Source organism: Malus sylvestris, chromosome 13 (genome assembly GCF_916048215.2).
Source record: "Malus sylvestris chromosome 13, drMalSylv7.2, whole genome shotgun sequence".
Lineage (NCBI taxonomy): Eukaryota > Viridiplantae > Streptophyta > Magnoliopsida > Rosales > Rosaceae > Malus > Malus sylvestris.
In genome coordinates, this window is record NC_062272.1 from 13,173,295 (window position 1) to 13,190,707 (window position 17,413).

A 17,413-nucleotide genomic window follows, 5' to 3' on the forward strand; every position below is an offset into this window, starting at 1 on the left:
CAAACAGTCGGAGACGTGAAGATCAAGAGCAAGAAGCTGAAGCACAGTGCTTGATAATGCAGAGGATACTCAAATTGAGAAATTCCAGGGGTAGAACTTCCTCTCTAGTTACAAGTTTACGAGTGGTACAGAGCCAACAGTGCGGAGAACCACAAATGTCTATGGCCGAGAAGGGATGGCGGAGTCGTCGACGAGGAAGGCGTTGAGCCGAAGAGGGATCATTTATCTTGTATGGACAATTCGAAGTCAAAACTTGTGGAAACTAAATGGTGTGCCATATAAGGCAGTTGTGACGCTAAAAGAATTTGAATTGAAGTTGCCATGAAGAATCGCCGGTGAGTCTTCCGTGGGGTTTGAGGTGGAAGAGAACCACTGGGTGTGGAAAGAGATTTCAGTTTTGTTTATTTCTTTTTTTCAATTTTAATCAAAGGATGAATTAGGAATTTTAAGAAAATATTTTTTGTATTGGGTGTAGAAAGAAGTTGAATGGGTTCCAATAAAATTACCCAATTTTAAATCTCTTAAGTCTTAATACAATTTTGAAATTTAAATGTTCTTCTTATTGAAAACAAAAAAACAAAAATCCCTCTGATTTAACGGTTTTTGAGGAGCGACCCAAACAAAAGGCGCAGGAAAATATATTTTAAAGTTTTTCGGATACAAAATTAGTCGGAGTCGTACCGTCGTCTTCCCGATCTGAATCGTAGGTGTGATCAGTCGCGTCAACCACCGCCGGCGGAGGAGAAAATGGTGAAACAAAGAGGAGAAGAGTTGACCGAAGACGAAAAGAAGGCCTTAAGAGGCAGCAAATTCGCGCCTCTCCCATCCTTGCCCCCTCCTCGTTGCCAACCCAGGTTTCTTTTCCATCCTTCTTCTTCCTCATCTCTTAATTTAGGGTTTTCTTTGTTCCCGTGAGTGATTACATACAACTATATGTATGGATATATGTATGTGTATCTATAGGTTGGCTCATCCTGGAGGTCCGTTGACAACGAACAAAGCGGCGGCGTTGGCGAAATTTCTCGAGAGAAAGCTACAGAATCCCGATGGATTGGAATCCATCAACCCGCATCTTCTCGAACGCGCTGTTCAGAACGCTAAACGCACCGTTTTTGCAAGTAATTACACTCTGTTCAATTGAGCATCTTGTTAATCACAGGCATTTTACTCCAATCAATTGTGATTAAGTTAAAATTGGGATTTTTTTTTGAGTTAATCAGGTGGCGCATCGAATTCTGGAATCCGAATACGGCATGTTGACTCCTTTGATGACTCTGAGACTGAGGTAATTATGTGTTTTGCTTTCAAGTTTTGGCTCCATTTAGTCTTCGATTACCATGGTACTTGTAGCTCAAGTGATTAAGTTAAGCGTAGGTAGTAGTTACCGTTGCACCCGAGGTACTCCGTTTGATTTCCGCGCCCTCGATATTGGTTGTATGGAAAGAAAATGAGATTACTTCCTCGAGTGTTTTTATGAAATTTGGGTGAAAAATGCAGGACCCTCAACAGGAAGAAAATGTGGAGAATTCAGAGCTCAAGAAGCTGAAGAAGAATAAGAAGAAGAAGATGATGAAAAGTGAGAAGAAAAAGAGACAACAAAAGGTTGTTAACTTATCACAGGCAATTGTCTCATTGACGGGGGTTTGTCTCTCGTTTTTCATTCGTTTTCTTTACGTGTTTAGGGAAGTGAATTTCCGCACACCCCTTACTCACACTACCTACCGATGTTTATCTTTGGATTTTGGATTGAATAAACCAAAGGCGGATGATCTTATGCGGATGATCTTACTCGTTTCTTATGATAGTAACTTGTAACTTGTGATGTGCTGCAGGTTATGGAAGACTCGGGGGGCGGTGTGGTAAAAAGGCCTAAAAAGAAGAAAGTAAAGTTGTGATGGGGGGTGAAATTAGAGTTCAACTTTTGTGCCTGCAAGTAGAGGCTTCAGAAGCAAAAGCTAGGTGGAAGTTGTGAATTGTTCACTTTTGTACCAAATGTAAGGGGCATCATTCTTTGAATTATACACTGATTTTCTTGTCTCTTTTTACATGACAGGTGTTCTGATATTTGTTTTGATACGTTTTTTAATTGTGAAATCCATAGATCTCTAACTACTTGCTACAATTATTCGTTAAGGAGATTTTCTATGATGCCTTTGATATCGGATATTCCAAAATTTTCAACCATTAGATCTTTAGTTAAGAACACAAAAATTGAGATATAACCATATTATCTGTCCAATTAACCGATTAGATTAACAGTTTAACTATAATAGGCAGCTTTTATTGACATTCTAAAAAATTCATTTTGCAGTTCATTCTTAACAATACGAGAGATTTTGTAAAGAGTGCATAATGATCTTCTTGAAGTGTCAATGACATTTCTCGTATAATATGAAAGGATTTACACCTATCATTTCTTTGGGATTATTTTTTTGAAATACAAATGATATTATAAATATAATTTACACTGGAGGGAGGGGGAGTGTTTGAAACGGAGAGAATTTTATTCAACAATACGCACAGCACCTACGTGATGTACGATGATATTATAAATATCATTTGAAATGCAAGTGATATTATAAATATAATTTACACTAGCCGCATGATGTACGATGAACGAATGTGATTGGAGGATCCTCGGAATCCTCACTCCACAAAATACGCACAGCACCTACATTTAGGGTGTCAAGTGGAACCATGTAAGCACCAACGCCAGTGTCTGATTCCTAACAATGCCCATGCACTTGTGTATTTCTCCGTAAACCGAAGGGTTCTGCGGACAGAATGGCTGCAAGCTAGTCACGGCTTCGTCTAATACTTGGGCGACCTCGGCCGGTGGAAACTGCCGTGCTGTACAAGTCTGCATTTCGGGTGAGAAAAACCAAAAGCAAAGGTTATAAACAGATGAATCCCTCATTTTATAAACTTGATTGCTTGAAGAAAATGGGGAATTTCAGATACGCGAGAGAAAAGCGTTGATTGTAATCCCTCATTTTCTTAATTACTCAAGTTTATGAATGGATTAAAGTAACATGAGAAATTAACCAATTACCTGAATCATCAAATTTATGTTGTCGGAGTAGCAATGGACATTTACTCACTGCAATCATACTTCTGCATAATAGCTGCATCAACCATTTTGCGGGCTTTTGCTCTTGAACTTTCAACAATATCACACACATGACCTGCCGATTCTTGGGCATGACAAGAATACCCAGAAGAGCTTGAATTGCCACCAGGGTCTCCTAAACTTTCCACGGGCTTCGCCAAGCTAACTGCTAACTGCTAACTGCGGGACTCACTCTGTATGTGTTGCATTGTCTTAAGCAAAAAAGAGCAGAAGAAACCTGCGCATGAAAGGCAATCAGCTTGCTTATAGTTGCAATCAAATACCAACATGATTAGATGCTGATACCTGGTCATTGACTTGACTCCAACTGTAAGAGTACTGCAGCATATTCCTTTTTAAAAGACTCAGAATCCCTGATAAAGTTGTCTCCATTTTGGTTGTCCAACACCTCATCATTCATGCGCCTCAACTCAGATACCATGGCATCCTACAAGTTTCAACATGATCATCAACTCAATTCTAAAATACCCAACATTGACAGGAGTTGAACAGCTAAAGCCACCTTTCTCCAAATATAAGCCCCATGGTTAACACCTAAGATGGATGTAAGCTATTCAGCACTACACCTTTTTGTCAAGTCTGCGAGTCAGCTCGAATATAGCTCGTATATCAGCTTCTTTTGCTTGGATCTGCGCAGGAATCGAAGGCTGAGAATTTGCCCCTTCTGCAGTAGCAGTTTCACCAGGCCCCACCTTTAGCTTGTACAAAATTTGATGATTTCCCCTAGCCAGAGAGTTTCAACTTTAGATAATAGCATATAATTATTCTGCACTGTAAAATTTTCTACAAATAAAGATACAGCCTCAATATAAGCTCATTGGTTTAAGCAGTCAGCACACGCAAATGACCAACGAAAACAATAAGTGGAAAGCAATGAATGGCATGCCGCGTAGAGCAATAGAACTCCAACAGGACAATAATGCACGGTACTGCGTACAGCAATAGAATTCCAAACATGAGCTGCAGACCGGTAACAATGAATGGCAGATATTCTGTTTCAGCCTCAACGAAATCTAATAGATTAGCAGTGATTGTGGAGAAAAAAGAAGTGCACTCATTATTGTGTCATCAAGACATTCATATGCTTCGAAGAATGCTCATCTTATAAAATGGGGCAATTTCAAGGCCCTGAATGTATCAGATACTCCAAGAAGATCCCTGAACATTTAATACCAAATAAAGGGCACAGACGATATACAAAAATAATATGTACAAGCCATCTTGCACGTGAATACGAAAATAACGACCACATGTTTTGGCAGCTGGAAACCACAACTAACCTGTGTCTGCTTTGATGATTTGATGCTATGACGAGTCGATGGCTGGATATAACAGGGAACAGCGCTCTCCACATGGTCTCAAGAGGCAACCTTATACCCTTCAGTCTTTCCTTCTTTCAGGTGTTCATTAATCTTGAGCTCCTTTAGGTTCTCAATATATTTGTTGACATTGACATTGTGCTTTGTGAAAGAAGCAGGTAAATTCTCCACTGGATTCAATGGCATGCAATCAATATCTTGTCATGAAATATGTTACACCATACCATTAAAAAGGAACGGGAACTGAAAAGGTGTACGTTATCGTACACATGACATTGAAGACATCATTCAATCATTATAAATATGTAATATTTCCAAAGATATGTGAGGGGGGTACTTACCATCATATGTTCAACACCTAGTTCAGGCTGGTCAAACTGAACACTGACACCTACAATGGTCGACAGTTAGTACAATTCCGTTGTGGATCTCTCTTGTCCTGGGATGAAAGGCAATGACATGCTGTTCTACTGATAAAGGACGAGCTAAGTCAGTTGGAAGTTCTTCCCTCGTACCAGCATTAAGTTCAGCATAATGTGGTCTAACAGATTCCCGGTACTGATTAAGCTTCTCTTTTTCTTCCTTCAGAAACTGCTCAGAAAATCTCCGCGGTCTGCCAAGGGAACTGCATCAACGAGTCCACATTGTAACTAGCATAAGAAATGACATGATAAAATGGAAATTATATTTTTGATCTTAAAGTCTTCTGAACTTCCAAAATAGCAATCTAAGAAGAAAAGGGGGAGAGAGAGAGAGTCCGAATGAAAAGGCAGCACGCCTCAATCTGTTGATTGTCACTCCAATGACAGTCTGTTTGAGCGTCATTATATACCTGCCATTAATGTCACAAATGTTCATCAATTTAAGCCAAAACAAGATGGACCATATTAAGCACGTCGAGTAAAGAAAAACTAAGCGAATTGTAGGGGAAGTGATACTTGTCCTTAGTTTAAACGGCAACAGTTGTTTTCTTTTTTGCAGTCCGGTGTTAGACTGATGACCTCCCTCTTTAAGGTTACCCGGTTTAGATGTTTTCAAAGCAGTGTGTTCAAACCCAGGAATTGAGCGACTCCTTTTTGTTTTAGACTCGTTAGCAATACAAATATCTTCTTCCCAGACATATGCAGAAGACTCTAAACACAGAACCAACAAAAAATCAATGTCGAGTCAAATACAATCAGTTAGCAGTTTAAGAGTGTTTATACCATATTTAGGGCCTCGTATTTAGACCTCGTATAAATACTCGGGGGACTTAAATATAATTATATAATAAAAGAAGGGGCAAATATGTAATTAGGGGAGGAGCCCTTATTCTATAAAAGAGCCTCCTCACCCTCACAAACCCTAAGTCTCTCCTCACCCCTCTCAAAGCTCTCACTCTCAGAGCTCTCTCTTCCTCACTTCTCAGAGAAATATAATACAATCAGTGTGGACGTAGCCCAAACCTTGGGGTGAACCACGATACATCTTGTGTTATTTACATTTCATGCAGATTCACGGTCGGATTTACGTTGTTCCAAGACCTCCGATTTTGTGCATCAACATTTGGTGCCGTCTGTGGGAATCGATACGAAAAGTTGTGTCGGTTCTCTTTTTATTTTTTCACCTCTGCCGTGAATATGCAGAAACTCAAGAACCATGCAATCAGATAACCAAATCATGAAGCCACCACTAAGATTGAAACTGTTGCTAGTGTTCTCATCAATAGTTTTGATGTCGTACAACTGTCAGGCAGGAGCTACCAACCTCCAAGAATCGGGCAGGAGCTACCAATCTCTCTCTAGACTCTTTCTCTCTCTAACCAACAAGAGATCCGACAGACAGGGGCCCATGTTCAAATACTGAGGCCCATGTTCAAGGTGATCAACATTCCAGCCCATGCTATGAGACCCACAAAAACCTGAGCACCGATCCACCGCACCAGCTCCGCGGCTCAGGCCCCTTCAACGGGAAGTCCTCCTTAGCCTTCCCTGTGACCCGTAAGGCCAACAACGATGCCAAAGAATATCACATACCGTTTTTTGGCGAGTCAATGAGATACACTGGAAAGTTCAGCTCCACCACTCTAATCTTGTAAAGCCGCCACCTTTGCCGCTCACCACCTCGTCGACAACCCAAACCAAACCGTTACTGAAGAGGTCCACACCATATTCATCACTGGTTTTCCAGAGGATGTGAAAGAGAGAGAGACCAGAATCTGCAGATGCACAGGAATTTCAGAGATGGGAGTTCAACGACGTGATTTCCCATACGCTACCCGCCTTCAACCTCCACACGGCGCCACTAGTCAGCAATCATGTGTGTTTGTCGCGCTTTTGTGTCTATGACTGTTTGAGGCGAGATCAGTCCAGGGGTGTGCGTTGGGGGCCTCTGATATGTAGGTTGCCATCTGGCGTCTGTGATGGGAAGGACACATACCTCGCGAGAAGACAGTGCCTTCTCAAACCCTACTTTCCTCGTCAGTCTTGCAAACCCCCCGCGTGAACGATACAGACGATCTCGCATCCATCGTATCCCTCGTTTTCTCCCACCATCCTCCTTTGACCACTGGTCTAACCTCTCTCACACACTCTTTCTCTCTCTCTTTCTCTCTCAATGGATGCTGATTCTTCGGAAAAGTCATCATCCTTGAGCTTACCTCTAATCCTTGGTGAGGAGCAACATGAGCAAGCTGGAAGCAAGAGACTTTTAAGCACCTGGCAGTGGTGCATCTGGGCATTCAGTAGCAAGGATGAGTTGGGTCGGACGAGAGAACCCCCTTGGTGGCTTCGGCGTCTCCCACACACGCTGGGGACACTGAGAATGGCACGGAGGATTTTTCTAGCATTTGCAAGTGGAGCAATCATGTGCTCACATGTCAAAAGAAAAAAAAAGGCAGTGAAAAGAGAAAAAGAAAAAGGGATCAGGCCTGTTTTCATCCACTACGCCTACAAAAAAAAAATTAAAAAAAAGAAGGAGTGAGAATGGACCGGTTCATATACTGATAATGATGAGTATTCAGATCAATACAGGTGGTTGAAGGATGAGCAGTGGAGTAAAGTGGGGTTTTCAAAAATGTAAAGTGGAAGATAATATGCTCGATGCTCAGATTGATGCAGCCTATGCAGCATTGGAAGATGCTGGGTTTTCAAAAAGATGGAAATTATTATACAGGGTGGGCTTTACGTGGAGGTGACGATGAAGCTGCAGCTTTTGGTGCTATGGGGTCTATGATCTGACTCCATTGTTTCTACTCATCCCTCTCGGCGCAGAGACACTGTAAAGATTAATTAGGTGCATATGCATGACAGCAGCGCACAGACAGACAGAAAAAGAACGCAGTGGGAAACAGAAACAAAAGCAGAAAGCAAAAGAGAAAGCAAAAGCAAGGAATAAACACCCTACATTTGCTTTTGTTATTTCTGAATGATGTAATTTATTTTCCTTATCTTTCGGACACATCTGTATAAACCCCATCAGAGAGTTAAAAAAGAAAAAGAAAAAAGGCAAAGCCCAAAATAAATGGGCTGGAATGTTGTGTGGAGGTCGAAGGCCCATAAGCCCAAAATAGCTCCAACCAGGCGATCAAAAGTACGCCAGTACTCCACAATTATTCGACAACCTGCCGCTATTACCACCAACCAGGTGATCAAAAGTACGCTCAGTACTCCAAAATTATCCGACAACCTGCCGCTATTACCACCAACCAGGTGATCAAATGTACAATCCGTACTCTAATATCATTTGGCAACTAGCCATTCATGCCACCAACCAGGTGATGAAAAGTACAGCCCGTACTCTAAATATTATTTGGCAACCAGCCATTCATGCCACCAACCAGGTGATGAAATGTACAACCCGTACTTTCTTTCATGCCACCAACCAGGTGATCAAAAGTACGCCCAGTACTCCAAATTATACATGAGCATTACTCATGTCATTCATACATAAACATTCATGAGCATCACTCATGACAATCATACATAAACATTCACGACCATCATTCATGTCAACATTCATGAGCATCACTCATGTTAACATTCATGAGCATCACTCATGACAACATCCATGAGCATCACTCATGTCAATCAACATAAACATTCATGAGCATCACTCATGTCAAACAGCTTCAAAAACTTCATTTACAGAGCTCTAGCTTCAAAAGCTTCATTTACAGAGCTCTAGTTTAAAAGCTTCACTTGCAAAGCTTCACCTACAAAGCTTTAGTGCAGGGTATAGAAATACCGCCTTCAAACAACCGCCATTTCGGCTCATACATAGATCCAATTTGAAGTCTCCAGCCAACAGACTTTATTGACCGAAGACTTGGGGGACTACATTATGTACCATATATTGGGCCTCAACTGGGCCTCATGAAAAATACTTGGGGGACTTAGCCCATTACTTATGTATTGAGGAGCGAGCCCTTATTCTATAAAAGGGACTCCCTTACTTTCACTAGAGAGCACCCATCGTTTATGTATTGAGGAACGAGCCCTTATTCTATAAAAGGGACTCCCTCACCATCATTAGAGAGCATCAACTCTAGCCCATCATTCATGTATTGAGGAGCAAGCCCTTATTCTATAAAAGGGACTCCCTCACCTTCAAACGCCGCAAGCCGAGCCAACCAAGGCAACATAAGCCACGAGCTGCAGCGTGTACTACTTCTAGTTGAGCATCATTTTAGATTGAGCACTGCCTTAGAAAGCATCGCCACCTACTGAGCAACCGCCTCGCCGCGAGCATCAACTCTAGCCCATCATTTATGTATTGAGGAATGAGCCCTTATTCTATAAAAGGGACTCCCTCACCATCATTAGAGAGCATCAACTCTAGCCCTTCATTCATGTATTGAGGAGCGAGCCTTTATTCTATAAAAGGAACTCCCTCACCTTCAAACGCCACAAACCGAGCCAACCAAGGCAACATAAGCCATAAGCCAAGCAACCTCGCAACATGTGCTACTTCTAGTTGAGCATCATTTCAGATTGAGCACATCTAGTTACTTCGGCCCACACATGGACTGAATTTCAAGTCTCCAGCCAAAAGACTCTCTTGACTGAAGACTTGGGGAACTACTGTTTATACCATATTTAGGGCCTCGTATTTAGATCTCGTATAAATACTCGGGGGACTTAAATATAATTATGTAATAAAAGAAGGGGCAAATATGTAATTAGGGGAGGAGCCCTTATTCTATAAAAGGGCCTCCTCACCCTCACAAACCCTAAGTCTCTCCTCACCACTCTCAAAGCTCTCACTCTTAGAGCTCTCTCTCCCTCACTTCTCAGAGAAATATAATACAATCAATATGGACGTAGCCCAAACCTTGGGGTGAACCACGATACATCTTGTGTTATTTACATTTCATGCAGATTCACGGTCGGATTTACATTGTTCCAAGACCTCCGGTTTTGTGCATCAACAAAGAGGATCTATAATGTAAACTGCAATGACATTAAAATCAGCCTATTTAGCTGATTTTGTAAATCCTTCAGACATCCAAAAGCATACTTAAGGAAAACTGACACAAAAGACTCCTCAAACTATTGATAAGAAGTACAGATAAAACAAAGACAAACAGAATGTTAAACTTTTTCAAGCATGCAAAGTCTAATTCCAATTAATATCTACATGAACTACAAATAAACACTTTTTAATTTATTTTATTTTATTTTTATAAAAGAGATAAGAAGAAAGATTGATGGGAAGTTGATAATTCAAGCAAAAACATTGTATTTGATCAAAACCCCTTGATAAGGTACCAGATAAGCTACTAAGAATTTTTTAATTCTGAAATTGAATGCTAGCATTAGAAGGAGAAAATGAAAAACACAAACTGAACATTAATAAATTAAAATACATACACCTCTTAAAAGAAGGACATGATAAGAGATCAAACCCAAAGTTCCTAGCAAAAGAGGGTTATAAAAGCTACTTTTCAAAGCATAATGTGTTGCCTGTATAAGCAGTTTTGGGCATCATCAAGGATAGATCTGCCAGAGTTTGTAGTGCATCAAAGGGAGAGCTTTCATCTGCATGGAGAAAAGAGTTAAAATGAATGTTATCTGGACATGCTTCAACTGTTTAGAAGACAGCAATCGAATTCAAAGGTGCTATCGAAAACCATACATACAAAAACAAAAGCCAAATCTGACAGAGTTCAATGCAAGAAACTAGCAACACAAAATAAACCTACTTCAACTATACCTGTCCTACACATCAAAAGTATGCAGCTCGAAATTGCAAAGGAAACATGTTGTACAAAGCGTACCTAAATATTAGCTATAGAGGAAATGAGAGGTTAAGAATGGGGAGGGAGCCTGGCTCAAATGTTTTCTAACATACCTTATGCAACCAGAGCTTTTTTACTTTTGTTTCTTTGTTCCTTGTAGAAGGATCTTGCACTTTTCGCAACTTTAGTTTCAAGTTTTCCCTTGATAGTACCTTGTTTCTCTCCTTCCTCTGTTCCACTACCAGCTTCTTTAATGTCTTCAAAATGATTGCTTTTACTTTCAACCTTTTGCTTCTTTACAGGGTATCTTTTCCCATTGCATACCTTTGATCTCTATCAAAGTATTCATTGTCAGGTTCTGTGCTTCCAAAGCTCAATTCATAACCACATTCATCTATTACACTAGCACGGCGCTTGGTTGTAGTCATTTCCGGCTCTGCACACTATATGTCAAAAACAACCATGAATTTCAAACTATTATAGTGAAAGAACTGTTAGGAGAGCAATTAACCTATCTTTCAAATAATCTTACCATCATTTCACGATTCGTAACAGTTGGTGGTGTGCCTTTAGCGTTTCTCTTAGATTTCCAAGAAACCAAGGGAGAATCACCTCTATGTGAGGCCTCAGTCAATGCCAATGCTATCTCATGAGCAACATCATCGTTTTTAGTGTTTGCACTGGGTTTTAAACCTAGCCTGGCTGGTGAAATATACTTTCTACTGTTATCCTTATCACTAGAATATGCAACAGGGACTCGAGGAGTTCTTTTTTTAACAGCATGAGGCCTAATTCCTGAAACAGATTCAAAGCACATCAATGGCATTAACATCTTTGAAGCCAATATATGATTAAGACGAAAAGGCAAAGAGAACTTTGAAGAGAACCAAGAAGAAAAGAAGAGGAAAAGAAAACAAAGGAGAGAGAAGAAATAAAAAGCGAGTAGAATAATTGCAGGAAAAGTAGGTCAAATGAGTAGAATAATTAAAGGAAAAACAAAGAAACAAATAACGAAAATCATACACACGCGAAGATCATATCATTTCCCACCTGAGCGCCTATTGTTTAACAATGACAAGCAGTCATTACTTGATGCCATTGGAGGGGATTGTGAAGAATCTGGGATATGTCCTAATCCTTTTGCGACCTCAGTCTGAAATTTTACCCTTGCATGCATGCTTTTGAGGTTTCCTAGGGGTTCTTACACCCTCAATGCTTTCTCGTTCACCGTCCCTTCCTCCCTGCAAGGCCAGAGTCCTCTAAATGAGTGCCATATGGACCATTCTCAAAGGACAAGGATTGTCTGCCCTCCACTTCCGGTGCCCTCCTGTTTGTGCGGTCACGGTTAAGCCACGTCAACATTTTATATTACTATTCATTTTTGTCTTATTATATCTATAAAAAAACAATATAAAATGTTGACGTGACTTAACCGTGACCATACAAAACAGGAGAGCACAGGGAGGACATCGGAAGTGGAGGGCAGACAATCCTTGTCCATTCTCAAAACACTAGCTGAATTTATACCAACAGTAAAAGATCATTAAACTCATTTACGGATTAATACACATGCACATGGTCACCATAATGGAGGCAAATAATTTTCACACCCTTCTCCATTTCGGGGCTTTGTCCTAAATAAATTCAACAAGAATCGGAGGAAACACATTAAAAGGGGGTGTGCAGAAAGTGAAAAGGCGTATCCGGAAATCATTTCCCTAAACGGATAGAAAAATCGCCAAATATTACATAACATGACAATGACAAGTAACTCGAACAGAAAAAAAAGACATTGAAAAAAAACAACTTTTAATCCTAAGGAAGCAATAATTAGCATTTCATTTTAAGGGTAAATAAGAAACAAACTTTTGCTCACATGCTAGTTACCCCTTAGATCATCTCCAACCCTTGGACTAAAATCTAAAAATTTTAGCCCAGAAAATTTAGGTTTTAACCTAGAAATCGTTTTTTTGCTCCAATCCTTTTGAGTTAAAATTTTAACCCCATATCATTAAAGAATGAATTTAGATTAATTTTTTTTCTTAAAGTAATTTTTTAAACGAAAATATTATGTAGACTATACTAATTTAATTTTATGAACATTATAACCTAAAAGTAACTTTTTAACCATGAAAATCGTGAAACACTATGAAAGAATATGAACACATAAAAGAATTTTTTTTAATTACTTTAGCCGTTGGATTTAAATTTGAACTGTTAGATTTTTTTTTTTTTTTTTTTTACTGTTGGATTTCATCAAATTAGATCTTAACCATTGAATTCAATGAATTTATAAATATAAAATAAATAAATATATATATATATATATATATATATATATATATATATATATATATATATATATATATATATATAGTGGACCAGCCCCACTAACCCAGGGAAATCCTGGGCTAAATTTGGCCCAAAAATGAGTTTTGAGTTTTAACTCATATTTGCCCTAAGGGTTTGAGTAAGTTGGAGTAAGTTTAGAACTTAAAATTTGAGTTTTACTTCAAGGGTTGAAGTAGTTCTTAACATGTAAACGAAAAAAAAAAGACGTCTTAAGGCAGTAACTAGCTTGTAAGCAAGAAATTAAACATGTTTCCAACACGGTTAATGGAAGAACTTCATTACTGTTTCCTTTAGAAATAAACCAATGCCAGGTTTTGGTTATTCATTTATTCCTTTCTCTCTCTGTGAGAGACCTTCCTTCTTCCCTCTGTTTAAGGGTTATTCTCACCGATCTGTGTGAGTGGTTTCCAATCGAGTCCAATTTCTGTGCCGTCGATTTTATCTCCGGCTAGGATCGATGGGTTTTCTTTTGTTTCTCTCTCTCTCTCTCTCTCTCTCTCTCTCTCTCTCTCTCTCTCTCTCTTCTTCCATCCGCTATTTTTTTTTCCTTGGTTTTATTGGCCGATTTGCCTTCTTCTCTCCCCTCTGCTGTCTTTCATCCATATTCATCCAATTTCCGAGCTTCAGTCACCCTTTGCCGCGATTTGTTGCGGTGTTTCGAGTTGGTGTGTATTGATCTGGTGCTTCCACTAGGTTGGGTGTTCCTTGCACCACCACCTTCTCTTTGCTGTTTGCCCTTGTTGGCAGTGTTGCTCGTGGACTGCCATGAGCTTCTCTCACTTGGCTGCAGATTCTCTGTTGTTTGTAGTTGTGCTAGGAGTGAAGCTTGGGATTGGCTATTGGTATTGATGAGGTGAGGCTTAGTTTGGGGTACGAATTTGGCTGGATCAACATGCACAACTATTGTTTTGGTGGTTGCAGCGACAGTTTTGGTGAAAGACGCACCGGATCCAATTGTTTCTGCGTTTTCTTTTGTTTTGGTCTCAACTTTTGGTTGGGCCACTGTTGTTTGATTGTGTTTTTTGTTTTTGGGCCTCTGTGTTGTAAATTTTGGACCTTTGTATTGTAATGTTTGTTGTTGATAATGAATGATGCCTTTGATCCAAAAAAATTAAAAAATGCACTATGAACACTTTCCTTTTGTCTTCTTCTTATGAGGTACGGTTTCCTTTTTGGTGGATATAAAAAAACAGCCAAACTTGAACATTACCAGAGGTTAAGTGCATATAGTAATCTGAAAAACTCGGTTCAAATTTTAATTAATTTTACCAGTAGAAAATAGTGGTCCGTCATCATTGCTGTCAGGCCAATAACAGAAGCAACACCTTCAGGAAGAGATAAATAGGCCTGAAAACAGGAAAGACATCCTCACCAAAGTTCACGGATCAAGTGATTCGGGTCCTTAAAATTTGATCAAATGGTTAAAAACAAAGAGCAATTTTAAAAGTTATAATAATTTTAGCTATTAAGCAAATTTCAAGAGCTCGAATCACTTAATCCGTGGACTTTGGTGGAACTGAAAATATAGCACAATCTTGAGCGACATGCTACATATAATGCTTATCATTAAAACATAAAAAGCATACACATTTATTTTCTGCAGGAAAAAACAAAGTTAACTCAAGATCATGGCATCAACGAAGTTTGTAAAACTATGAACACAAGACATAAATGTGTTGACTCCCGCTATGCCTAGTCAAATTCTATTATATACTTTCATATTGGCTTAAAAAAATCAAGCAACGAAACTTCATTGAGCATTAACTGAATTCCGTTCCACTAATCTGTACGTAGCCAGATTTTTGTTTTTAATTTTTAAAGTATCTAATTTGTAGAGCTCAACAAACTAAAATGATGTCAAATCTTATTTTCTGATGCAAAATAAGTCAGAATATACACTTGAAAATTTCTCAAACTGCAGAAAACTTCAAGCAATGCTGGAGTTGCCACAACATTGAAACACCTGAGTTGCCACAACATCGATTGTGCATGACATACCGATGCGGTTCGAGAACAATCTCACTTAAACTATTTAATTAGGAAATTATTATTGACACTCCAAATTTCGTCTTAATTGTTTGTCTAATGCGAAATACATAAGAATCTATACTACATTGGCATTGTCCATATCATATTGGCCCATTTTGTTTTTTGTTTTTGTTTTGAGTACATCAATATTTTTACACTAAGAGGAGGGGGAGTTCGACAAAGCCATACAATGGGCAACCTAATTTGGTATGGAATTCACCATTCACGAGATTCGAACCTAAAACCTCTCACTTTCAAGTGAAAATTAATACTACCAGACTATAGTATTAAGTGCTTGACCCATTTTGTTTTGTTTATAAAGTTTCACTGGTTAGAAACAAAACATTACATTAGGCCCGAAAAGAAAAAACACATAAAAAAACCAACAGAACCAAGCCCACTAAAATGAACAAAAGAAGGCCCAAATCGGAACAAACCCTAACACAACTACAACTAAAATACCTTGTGGTGCAATATAAGAAAATAAAACTTTTTTTTTTGTTGAAGAAAATTAAAACTTTGTAACCCATTTTAAAAATCGCCCCAAACCTAAAAGGTATAGAATGTAATTTACCCAAAAACTAAATAGATTAAAAATACTTTAGTGAATATAAATGAGTGAGGATCATCTTTGTGAGGATCTTGGGGATCCTCAAATCACATCCGTTCATGGTACATCGTGTAGTTAGAAATCATTGTAAATATTTTTATTTAAAATTGAATATAAATAGTATATGGCAAAAACAAGAATCTCCATAATCCTCACAAAGAGGATTCTGATCCGGATCCGGATCCGGCGAGGAACCTCTCTCATATATAAATATAAGTAAAATACAATTTTTCAAAAGAAAAAGGGAAAAAAATGGATTTTAAATATAAAGCAAAACCAACTAGTTGTAACTTGTGGGAGATGAACACCTTTTTTTACCATTTTTGGTAAGAAAATGAAACCCACTAGTGGAAAGGACAGCTAGATATTTTGTTGACAGCCCAATATTCTCACATGCAACACAACACAACAACTCATGGATCATTAAAAGCCCACCACACAAATTCACAACAAAACCAAATCCTTTGGACCAACCAACAAAATTACAAAATTACAAAATTAAATTAAAAAAAAAATTAGAAAAGAAAAAAAGAAAAAGAAAAATCACAGAGATACACACAGCTCGCCGACATTTGATGACATACGATTGCTACAGTCCAAATCAGAGCCATTGCCACCAAATCTTTAAAAGTGCCACTTGTGGCCAAATCTCGTCCAAGTCAAACAAACCCACTTTTCCACCTGGTCACCGCCCTTTCCGGTTCCTCCTCCTCCCAGTCCATCCTTGCCCAACCGGGTGCAGCCGGTCACACGTCTCACCTGCTTGCACTGAATAATTTACATTTATGGACTTCTCACCAACCACGCATGTACGCATGTCTTTCTAGTTCAACACCAGGCGCCGACGTCCCGGAAGATCTCAGCCGTACATTTCACAGCAAGGGAGGTGATCCGTTGATTTTATCCGACTAACCTCGTCTTATACAACCAAATGGGCGGGGTAGTTCCAACTGAATAAAGTCTGGAGAACCACGCGCATTAACAGTGCGTGGACAGCACACCGAACAAGTTAGGCAACTAAAGCTGAAAAAACAGGCTCGGGTTTCCAAGCAACGACTGAGCGTCCGTACATGACGTACGGCCCGTTGACGTCACTGTTACACGCTCTGTGCGGGAGCGTGGTTTTCGATGCAGTTGAGATCGTTAATGCATTCGTGTCGGCTTGTGGTTGGTTGATCGAGAAAGTTGCTTTTCCCCCTGTCTGGCTGCGTCGGTTCTGCTTGTATGGGTGAAACCCCATACTCCTGCTGTGCTCTTACACTCTCGGTTGAGGAGAAGGAAAATCCAACTTAGAACATTATTACAAGTCTCATAAGAAAATATATATTTGGATAGGGCTGTGCTATCCACACATCCCAAATTAATTCCCACACACCCCTTGTTATTTATGTCCATTGATCTTCTTCAATTCCTCCGATCCGACTCCCGAAAATTAGAAGGGTGTGTGAGAAGTAAAATGGAGTGTGTGGATATCACACCCCTTTGGATACTCACTAGTGTATTATGTGAGCGTGACGCTAATATGATTAGATTAATAGGAAAAATAAAATTTTGAGCTTTAATCAAAAGAATAAAAATATGTTGTAAGTAAGTAGTACCATGAGTGACTTTTTAGAGTAAAAATGTTTTTTTTTCATTAAAAGTGAATAATACTGAAAGTGTTTCATTAAAACTCCATAGATTAATCTTAGTGCAACGTTGCTGACAAATGCGCTGCAGTGTGCAACGTGCCTAATTGGTTATGCTATATTTGGTTT

At 39.2% G+C, this 17,413-nt stretch overlaps 1 protein-coding gene and 2 pseudogenes across 1 annotated transcript; 1 reads left to right on the forward strand and 2 right to left on the reverse strand.

Moving 5' to 3' along the window:
* Nucleotides 1–589: 589 nt before the first annotated feature.
* Nucleotides 590–2,122, forward strand: LOC126597683 (uncharacterized). The gene is made up of 5 exons (XM_050264493.1): nt 590–854; nt 964–1,118; nt 1,221–1,285; nt 1,498–1,602; nt 1,833–2,122. Exons 1-5 carry the CDS (start codon nt 748–750, stop codon nt 1,893–1,895), a joined length of 495 nt encoding a protein of 164 aa, XP_050120450.1. The 5' UTR covers nt 590–747; the 3' UTR covers nt 1,896–2,122.
* A 555-nt stretch (nt 2,123–2,677) lies between these two features.
* LOC126595259 (protein ALWAYS EARLY 3-like) lies at nt 2,678–7,295 on the reverse strand (annotated as a pseudogene).
* A 2,962-nt stretch (nt 7,296–10,257) lies between these two features.
* Nucleotides 10,258–11,842, reverse strand: LOC126597681 (protein ALWAYS EARLY 3-like; annotated as a pseudogene).
* Between the last annotated feature and the right edge of the window lie 5,571 nt (nt 11,843–17,413).